This window comes from Lycium ferocissimum, chromosome 5 (genome assembly GCF_029784015.1).
Source record: "Lycium ferocissimum isolate CSIRO_LF1 chromosome 5, AGI_CSIRO_Lferr_CH_V1, whole genome shotgun sequence".
NCBI classification, from domain to species: domain Eukaryota; kingdom Viridiplantae; phylum Streptophyta; class Magnoliopsida; order Solanales; family Solanaceae; genus Lycium; species Lycium ferocissimum.
Genome location: NC_081346.1, coordinates 50,377,254 through 50,388,639, shown reverse-complemented (window position 1 = coordinate 50,388,639; position 11,386 = coordinate 50,377,254). Strand labels below are relative to the sequence as shown.

At 35.3% G+C, this 11,386-nt stretch overlaps 1 protein-coding gene across 1 annotated transcript; it reads right to left on the bottom strand.

Moving 5' to 3' along the window:
* Nucleotides 1-5,342: 5,342 nt before the first annotated feature.
* LOC132057794 (uncharacterized) lies at nucleotides 5,343-11,242 on the bottom strand. Its single transcript, XM_059450398.1, has 2 exons — nucleotides 10,852-11,242; nucleotides 5,343-5,407 (listed from the first exon to the last, which is right to left on the bottom strand). The coding sequence occupies exons 1-2, from the start codon at nucleotides 11,240-11,242 to the stop codon at nucleotides 5,343-5,345; spliced, it is 456 nt and encodes a 151-aa protein (XP_059306381.1).
* Nucleotides 11,243-11,386: the final 144 nt, after the last annotated feature.

Below are 11,386 nucleotides of genomic sequence, written 5' to 3'. Positions count from 1 at the left end.
GGGTTTTGGCTTTCGGGGTATTGATAGGGGCTATGTTGTTTTATTGATAAGGCTTTTTTTTCGGTATTTTGGGAAATTCGTTTCCTTGGGGCAGAGTTACATCGAGGCTTTGATTTTGTAGTCGATTTTTTGGGAGCATGATTTGTCTTATGGTTTGCTTGTTTTTTTTTTACCTTTTTGTCTTTATTATATACTGACTAGTCTTAGTGTCGGCTATAATGCAAATCTTGTTGTTTATCTTGGCCTGCCCTTCTTTACGTCTTTTATGAATGCAGAATTCCAAGTGTGATTGACCTCTGTTTCTCGTGGCTGATAGCCGTTCCAAAAGTTGTTGTTTAGAGTCTACAGGGTGAGCTCGAGAACGTCCGCCGCCTTGAAGATTCTTCTTTCATTTATGTCTTAATTGCTATTCTGAGACATATTCAGACTTTGATGTACTATGGATAATTCCTGACTTATAGATTCTATTTAGATGCTCTTGTATGAATTAGGCGGAGCTGAGGTGTATTTCCTTGTTTTCCGCACTTTTTCTAAAGTATTCTTTTAGTCGGATTTTACGTGATTTATTCTCTTCCGCTTATTTGATTTATTTATTTACGTCTTTATGATCGTTAGGTTGAGGGTTCGCTTACTGAGGTGGGAAAAGTAAGCGCCCGCACGGCTTAGCCAAATTGGATCGGGACAAATATATTAGAGAATATTCCTTTCAATTAATCCCTCTGGATAAAAAAGAGTGTTCACTTAGCCATTTGCACACCCCTTAAGAAAATACTAACTCCTAGACAAAAATAGGTAATTTTGCTAAACTGTCCCTAATTAAATAGGTATTGGTATTTGATCACATAGCACTTAATAGGGCCAAATCTGGAAAAATAAGATCAATTCTTTCTTGATTTGATAAGTGGACACTCTTTTTGACTCAAGAAAAAAATGTTAAGTGAACACTTTTTTTTATCCGAGAGAGTATTATGTAAACACGAATTCATAAATATTTATAGCTGAGTCAATAAACGTTCCTAGCTGAATTTATTAAAAGTTAGACCTTGATTTTTTTCAGTTAGGGCGACATGATTAGCACCTGCAAGTAGTGAGCAGTTGAATTACAATGTATTTCAAATAATGCGTACTCCACAGTTCACATAAATATTAGGACCACCTTTGCCATTAATGATGACGAAGAACGTAGTTAGACCAAACTTTATTTTCTGTCTTAACAGTCAATATGGCATTTGACGCCTCTCTAAGTCTTTATTTGTTTTTTTATTTTTTATATATATATATTTTTTTTAATGATACTTCCCTTGACAAACTTACTTAAAAGCAGAGATGATATTTGTTTGGAGGTTGTTTTCCAAAAATGTGTTTATAATATTTATCAAATAAAAGGGTATATTAATAAGGGAAACTTAGGGAAATTGATTATTTTTATAGTAATAATATAAATTAAATGAATTGTTACAAAAATCAAAATAATGCAGATAAGTGTAATATCATAATCACAAAAAAGAGTTAAGAAGCAAAAACTGGTGGGAAGTCTCTGAAATGAACACTATTTTTTTTTGTTTTTTGTTTTTTGTTTCTAGCTTGAGCACCTCTAGTATCCAAATAGACAAGCAGTGTTAATTTGACGTCCTTTAATTTTAGTAATTTTCAGACGGCAAATGGAATATGGTAAACAAGAATTTGTAAAAGTGATACAGTAAATATATATTACCTCCCTCTCAATTTATTTATCGTGGATACTAAAAATAGTTGTTTCCAATTATTTATCGTTTTAGAAATTTGAGACACAATTAATTATTTTTTCTTCAATTTATACTTAGTAGAATTTTGTCATTAATGGAAATGACATATAAATAGAATGAACATTTAATGGAGAGAGATTCTAACTTAGACACAAATAAAAGTAAAGTTTATCAAATATCCATCCTAATTAATATTTCTGAAGGGGTGTGTAAAAATAAGAAAATGACAGATAATTTGAGACAGAGGGAGTATGTTACGTTAATTCAAATAATGTGTACTTCACATAAATTTTGGGACCAACTTTGCCATTAATGATGACAAGAGGAGTAGACAAAACTTTACTATATTTTCTATCTTTACAGGCGTTGATACTTGACAGTTCTCTTGTATTTATTTATTTATTTTTATTAATGGCACTTCTCTTGTATTTATTTATTTATTTTTGTTAATGGCACTTCTCTTGTCAAACTTAATAGTAACTGTTAAGATGACGTCTGGTCCTTAGATTTCAAAATCAGTTTTATTAAGAGAATCTTACATCATATATATTTACAATTAAGAGAACTACTTATATTGTTTTTAGATATTTTTAAATAACTATTCATCTTAATGGAGTAGTATTTTTTATTTTATAGCAATTTAACAAATCACCGTATTCTTTAAATTTAAGCCTCAATTTTGAAAGCATAATGTCACGTCTTAAATTTTCATACTACTTGAGCGAACTACAATCATAAAACAGTAAATTCGACTCTATAACAGTTACTATTAAGTGTAATAAATATCATAGAGACAAATAAGAATTTGATAAATTCTATCACAACGCAGAAGTCAAACTAAAATACAAGAACGAGTGGTAGAACATCATGACCCACTAAAAGTAAACAATATAAGACAACCATCCGAAATAAAACGTGGAAGAAAGATATAAGGGAAATAACTTTTGGGCAGAATGCTTGTGGGCAGAATGGACACATTTAAGATAATTTACATGAGTTTTGGGATATTATGGACACTTCTCATTTTTTTTGTGCCACTTATACCCTTCATGAAAAAATAAAATGAAAATTTTGAATCCTATTATTTTTCTATCACTATATGTTTTCAATGCAGCAAAAGTAGTAAAAGTTTATCGCTCTTCTAACACACATTTAATGAGTTAGCTTCCCAAAATTTGAATCTTATTTTTCTTTTGATTTTATTCAAAGAACTGTAAATGTAGAAGAATAATGAAAGGCTAGCTTGATTACACGTTTATATATATATATATATATTTTTTATATTTAATAACATGTTATATTATCCTTTAATGATGTATGTTTAAACATATTTAATTTTTTTAAATCGGATAAATTCGTCTAAAAATTATAGAATTAAGCTTTTTTATAATTTTCTCACAATCCATTAATTATAATTATATTAAATTATGAATTTTTCTAAGAAAATACAAGAAATAAGATTTGGTTTAATACCTATACTATCACAAAAAAATATATATGGAAAAAATAATTTTGTGATAAAACAATAGCATAAGATAGTATATTTGATTACTGCTATAATTAAATTATTATTTTTAAATGCTAAGAACAAATTTGACTTGGTTAAACATACATCATTAAATGATAATATAACAGGTTAAATAAAATTTAGTAACTAAGGGTTTAAACCTTAAACATATTTAATTTTTAAAGTCCGATTAATTTGTCTAAAAATTGTGAAATTAATCTTTTTTGTATTTTTCTCACATTCCTTTAACTAATATTTTCTTTGTTTTTTTAAGAAAATTAAAGAAATAAGATTTGGCCTACCACCTATAATATAGCAAGAGTTATATAAGCTGCTTATTATCTTATCTTTATCTAGAACTTCACTCTGCTTGTACGAGTCTTAAGTGATTCCAGGGCTGGGATCACGAACGGTATGTGTGGCTTCGATATGCAGAAAATAATTTTGTGATATAAATGTAGCACAACACTATATTTGATTAGTGCATAAATTCATTATTTTTGTTGAATGCTAACAAAAAATATTGACTCGGTTGACCCGTCGAATGCAATCATGTGATGGTCAACTATAAGAATAGGAAAAAAAATAAAAAATTACTACAATACTAACTTTTTTTGTGATAAAACAACGACACAAGATAATACATTTGATAACATGTATAATCACGTTATTTTGGTTGAATCATACCAACAAATTCACTACTTACCCATATTTACTTATTTACGTAGCTTAATCCTACACACGAATTTGTTCTCATATAATAACTAAGGTCTCATGCAATAATGTAGTTACAATATATTTAGCTAAATCATTAATTTTTTTCATGTACACTTGTGTAAATCATGCAATGTCCTATGTTGTTGTGTATTATCGGTTGATCTAAATCGTTTCTTTATAAACTTAACCTTGTTAGTGTACCCCTCTAATTATTCAAGCGGATAATTACGATTTGATTAACCCCACTGAACAAATGAAGCTATTCCAGTCCAGCAGTAACCAGCCTAACTCTGTGATCACTAGTTCACATGTTCGAGTCTGGCTCACGTCACAAAATTATATTCTTTTTTTAATTTGAATATACATCGTTAAAGAATAATATAACAGATTAAATGAAATTTTGTAATTGAGGTTTTAAATGTATTTACTTTTAAAATTCGGTAAATTCGTCTAAAAAAGTGAAACTAATCATTTTTTTATATTGTTCTCATGTTCCATTAATTAACAATTGTATTAATTTAGGTTCTTCCTTAAAAGATGAAAGAAACAAATTTTGGTTTACTACCTATACACAAGAATTATATATGTAGAAAATAATTTTGTCGTAGAACTATAGCCTAAGATAGCATATTTGAATACTTGTAAAATTACACTATATTTGTTGAATGATAACAAATAATTTAACTTGGTTGATCTGTCGAATGCAGTAGTATGATGCAACTAATTTAACAATAGGTATTAGAAAAAATAAAATATTAAGACTATCATACTAACTTTTTTGTAATAGAACGACGGCACAAGCTAATACATTTGATAACATGTATAAATATACTGTTTTGGTTGAATTATAACAACAAATTCACTACTTACCCACATTATTCACTTACGCAGCTAACTTCAACACACGAACTTATTGTCGTATAGTGGCAATGTCTCGTGCAATAATGTAGTTATAATAATCACTAATTTTTTCATATACACTTGTGTAAATCATCCAATGTCATATAGTGTTGTATTGTCACAACCCAAATTCGAGGGTCATGATGGCACCTACACCCTCCCACCGGTAGGCAAACCATTCTTGAAATAGTAAATCATTTACAAAGGAAAATAAGAGAATCGATTATATCAACAACATTATGTAATTAGTCAACAACATTATGTAATCAGTCTTAATATATATGTAAATAAGTGCGGAAAATAACTTAGTCAAATACAACCACAAAACCTGGTCAAACTTATACACGAGCTCCTAATAGAATTTTACAAGTCTTTGAAAATACAAAGAAGAAAATTGTCTCGAAATAAATGACTGAATAACATAAACATAGAAACTCCAAGGCTGCAGATCCAGCTGTAGCTCACCCTGGAATCTAGAATTTAACCACCTCGGGATCAACCATGAAGTATCGAGCTGGAGCACGAATCTGTATCTGCACTAGAAAACAAAGGCAACAAGTGTAGATGAGTACAAAACCACTAGTACTCGGTAGGTATCATAGGCCGATAACAAAGAAATAAAGCATAAAGCATATAATGATTGAAAAGAAACACATAAGTAGAACAACACAACCAATATTTATTTACCTCTCTTACCCTTAGTTGTGTTCCACCCAAACGACGGTAACTAATGATCATGTACGAATGCAATACATCAATGAATGAATGCATGAATGCATTACACTGGCCAAATCTCATACCTGATACACACATGCTATAGGCTATGTCGTACAGTCATGACCCATGGGGTACTCTAAGTTCCATATACCTCTCAAGGCCATCCGGTATGTACCCTCAGACTGGGTGAGAATCATATCATATTATATTCGCACCAACTCATATCATCATACCCGGAATCATTTCCCTTCAGGTGTAAACATATCAATCTTGCCTATTTCCCGATCGCGACGAACCATCTCATAAATGCCTCATCACAATGAATATGTATGCATGCATGGATAAGCATTAAATTCACGGTAACAAGTGTCAATAGAGTCATGAGATAGGAAATGAATGCATGTTTATCACGAATCACATAATATCAACTCAAGGTCAAGATTGATGCCACTTTCATCATATAAATGGAATATGGGATGATGAATGCAAAATGAATCACTATTCTACAAAATCAATCAAACATGGCTATCATAGCCAAAACAAGCAACAACCATACCAACCTAAGTGGATTTATCACCACAACCAATGCCCATAGGCCTAACATGCATTCCCCGACACAACATCCTAATCATGCGACAGTTTTCTAAACAAATACACCGACACCCACCCAAGTTTTCATCACAACCACTAAGGTGGGACCCCCTTCACACGCCAAATACCCCTTCAACATTTATAGACTATATACATCCTCCAATCAGAGTCTAGAAGAGTAAACCATAACCTACCTCAAGGCCGAGCGGGTGCCACGAACACTTCAAACTTGAGCCTTCCCTTTTTGAAGCACCTCCGAGCGAGCAAGGTCTAGCAGTTATGAATTCTACGTTAACACACGATTCCAATGATACCCATAAAGTCATAAAAGAGTTTCGGTTCTAAAAGTCAACCCAAAACCCCACCTCGAGGGTCAAAACGGTAATTTATCAAGAATTCGAGTTTAGCAATGTCAAAATAGTGTTCTATGAGGTCACATGAATGTTATACCCCACGTTTTCAGAGCATAAGTATGACATGTACCTCATCATAGTAATGGAGTGTCGGAGACGTCCCATGATATTTTGAAAGGCACAAGCCATGGAAAGTACGTAACAACGAAGAAAAAGGGTGAATTACGACCTCGTAAGTCGTAATCGGGAGAGAGTATTTTGAAACACGAGAACATGGACATTATTAGTATAATGAATGACAAATATCATGTATGGAGAGTTTCGGAATATTTCGAGAACGAGCAAATCGAAGAAAATAAGTTCTACGAAAATTTGAGAAACGCGGGACGGATTTTTAGTCAACTTTGGAGGCACGTATATCATAGTATATGTGGAGTTTTAAGGTGTTTCAAAATTCTAAAATGAAGTTCGTCGAGTCTAGTTGTAATGCAACAAATTGTTCATTGACAGACATCGGAGTAGAGAATTGGGGACGTTACAAATCGGAATCGTCGACGCGAAACGGCATTTACAGCATGCGCTACGGTCGTAGCTACAGTGAAACCGACTTTAGCATTCTTTTTAAGGGACAAAAATCTCATTTTTTTTTCAGCACAAAAGTTCCAGAAAATTCAGCAACAAAGGGGCATGTTCATCTTGTGGAAAAAGAATTGAGAGAGAGGAAAAATGCTAAGCTTGAAAGAGAAAAGAGTCACGGCCATGGCAGCCATTTAAGGGGCTCTTGGCCAGCCCCTCTCCCTTCCTTTCTACATAATTAAATTGAGGGATTTCACGGCTAATTGAAGGAAAAATATGGAGATCACCACAGCCATGGCAACTCATTTACCGTAGGTTCTTCTGAAGAGGTTACATGTTGACTTTAAGAGCTTGACTTCTAAGGTAAGATTCCATTCCCTTTTCCATGTTTTGGAAATGATTAATCTTGGTATGAATTGGCGGATGTGGAATTGAATGCAAAAATTGTGTGGGTTGATGTTGAAGCTTTGTTTGGGTCGTGGGGGCTATTTTAAGCTAGAAGTTGTGAGCAAATTTTAATTAGTACTGTTGTTGGTGTAGTTCATGAATTTGGAGGAAAGAAATGTGTTGTTGTTGTTCCTATTGAAATTGGGAGATTTCGGGTAGTGTTGCATATTGATTGGGTTGTTTTGAATATTGTGCGGATTGTTTGAAGTGTTCTTGAGTCTTGTTTGAATGATCTCGGGTTAGCACTTGAACGTGTGAGCATTGATGTTGGTTGATTGTATGTGGTTGATTTGAATGTAAATGATATGCCGTCGAACTATGTGGGAGGAAGTTACTAACGCTAGAACACGTTTTGAATTAATTGTTGATGTTGTTAATATGATTGTTGGTATTGTTGTTGATGATTTGGCCGAGTTGAATTCTCGGGGTTGTTGAATTTATAGGAAATCTTTGAATTTACGTAAATAAAGTGCTAGCTTGGGATTGAATTCCTAAGTACACCGTAACTAATGTTTAGTATCTAATGACGTTGTTGTAGATCTTGGGAAGCCGAGACTTAAGTTCGGATTAGCTTAGGAAGCGGACGAGGTATGTAAAGCTTACCCTTTCTTTCTTTTGGCATGTCTTAGATGTAAAGTAAGATATGATACGAGCCTTGGGGTAACTCTATTCATAAGATGCGAGAGCATGTATACGATTCTTATTCACTTCTTGATGTTAGCATTCCTAATATAGTCGAGCTATGGCCCTTGTGTCTTTTGTATGATTGGATAATGAATGTTGCGTAAAGAGTTCTTGTTCCTAAACGGTTCTATGTTGAATAATGTCCCTAACTTTCATAAACGGGCTCGGATTGCCTTGATTCGTTCGTAGAGGATTTTACAGCGGATAATGTCCGTAACTTTCAGGGGCGGGTTCGGATTGGGTTGATACATGTCTACGATCCCTAAGATTCTTCTTAACATAGTTCTAACGACATTTTGAAAGAACTTAGCATGACTATCGTCTTAACCCCCGAGCGTTGATTACTTATTTATCTATTGAGTCTTGAATGATGATTTATATGCATATGGTTTTCGGCTACTACGCTCGTGCATACTTTGTTGTTACATCTTTCGTCGAGTCCCGGGCCGGTTATGTCATCGTGCGCACTATGCTATATTCTAGAGTATGATGTGTTATGGTTCACCGAGTCCCTCACTAGAGGGCCGGGTACCATATATATCTTTTCTGGAGTATGATGTGTTTTCCGGAGTATGATGTGTTTTCTGGAGTATGATGTGTTCTGGAGTATGATGTGTTACGGAGATATGATGTGTTCTGGAGTATGATGTTATAGCGCCAATGACGGGGTGGCGACCATGTTTACCAAGTCCTATAATGGGCCGGATATATGTGTATGTCTATATGTGATATTAATATGCATGTTTGTGTTTCAAAGGTTAGCATTTTGATATTCTGGATATTGTACGCATTTTCGCATACTTCCTTTAGTTAATACCCCCGATCATCGTATCTCATGCTTTATATACTCGAGACATATTCATCTCGACTCCTTTTCTTCGGAGACTCGTTTAAATGCCCGCAGTACATACTCGATTTGGTGATTCGCCACTTAGGATATCCATCGCTATCTTGAGTGCTTTCTTGTTCCGGAGCCCATATTTTGGTACAGACTTTTTCGTTGTATATATGTACGTCTATTCGGGGGTACGGCGGGGCCCGTCACGTCATATGATTCTCGTTGTTACCTTTAGAGTGTCCGTGACATATGTGTGGGTTGTGAATAGTTGCGATCGGTTATGTACGCGTGATTTATGTTTTGGGCGGTCCCATTAGCCATGCCCCCTTATCGGCTTGCGTATATATATATTTTGGGATGTTATGTTTTATGACGCCTTGCCGGTTTCGTGCGGTATATATGTTTATATCTTGCGACAACAGACGACGTCCCACCTTTGTATTTATATAAGTTATTTGTATGCTGATTCGGGTTAATGGGTGTGTGTGAGTGTCTAGCTCGGGCACTAGTCACGGCCTACGGGGTTGGGTCGTGACAATGAATCAAACAATACTCATATTGCTATACTTATAATTGAAACCCAAAAACGAACCCAAAATAACCAAACCCGAGCCCTAAAGGTAAAACTGGAAATTGAACTTAAATTTGACTTTCCCATAGCCCAAATAAGCTAAACGCAAAAAATCACATAAAACTAATCATGGATTGACCTCCAATTTTAAGAAAAACTTAATTCTTAAGCGAGGGCTAAAACCCCCAAATTTCCAACCCTAAAAGCATGATTTTGTTACTAAACAATGGAAGGAGTCAATGAGAAATGAATTAATAAAGGTTAGAATCTTACCCCAACGATGAATCTCGAACTTAGCACTTGTTTTATCCCAAAACCGACCTCTAGAACTTGAGTTATGTGAAAATGGGGTTTAGTTTCGAAGTGGGGAAATAAATTATTGTTCAGCCCATCCTTTTTTGGCCAACTCGAGGCAAGGCTCGCGAACGCGACCCTAACCCAGCCCAACCATCTCGAACGCGACGATGGCATTGCGAATGCAACGATGACTTCGCGATAGCGATGCCTAGGCGTAACCCGGCCCAACCCCTGTTCCCCCTTCACGAACGCGACTGAGCATTGACCACCCTGGTCAACTCATGAGAACGCGATCCCTCCTTCGCGAACGCGAAGAAGGAAACCATCAACTGAACACCAGATTTTTCTTGTGTCTTCCGAAATTAGTTTTGACACTCGAAACTCATCCGGAACCCGCCGAACACAAACCAAACATGCGTTTCACACATAAAACACACTACAAACTCGCTCACGCACTTAAAATTTGCAAAAGAGGTCATCTTGACCCGGAGTTGAATGAGGTCAACTTCAAAACATCAAATCCTAACTTTCCAACCAATGACCCAAATCACACCCGAATGCCTCGTGACCCGAACTAGCTATCCTACCAAGTGAAAAATTATGTTCAGGACCGAACGGAACCATCAGAATTGGATTCAGGACGCATTTACCCAAAAGTCAACTATTGGTGAAGGTTTTCCCAAAATCACAACTTAGGGCTCAAATTTTAGGTTTTTCACTCTGAGACTAATCTGATTGTCTCGATAACTGCACTACCCATCCCCACAAGTCAAATACGTCAAAGTACAGCTAAGGGAAGGATCGTTTAGGGAAAAATAGGTAGAATTACCAAAACGACCTGACGGGTCGTTACATCATCCACCACTTAATCACACTCTCATCCTCGAATGTAAAGAGAAAGAAGGTACCTGTCTCGATGACTAGGTGGGGGTATCTACTCCGCATGTCCAACTCAGCCTCCCAAGTAGCCTCCTTGATCGGACGATGCTTCCATTGAACGTTCACATAAGCTATTTCTTTGGACCTCAACTTCCAAATCTGCCTGTCTAGAATAGCAACCGACTCTTCCTCAAAGGTCAGATTTTGATCAAGTAACACTGAATCCCACTGAATCACATGAGAACTGTCCAAATGGTACTTCTTGAGCATCGAAATATGAAATACGGGATGAACACCTGATAGAGTGGGTGTCGAAGCCAACTCATAAGTTGCCTCACCAATACGCTGGACAATCTCAAACAACCCATTGTACCTTGGACTCAACTTGCCCTTTTTCCCAAACCTCGTCACACCCTTCATGGGTGAAACCTTTAGCAAAACTCGCTCACTAACCATAAACTCCAAATCACAAAATTTTCAGTTCGATAACTCTTTTGCCTACTCTGAGTCACAGAAACCTCTCCTGAAGAAACTTGACCTTGTCTAAGTAATCTCGTAGCAAAT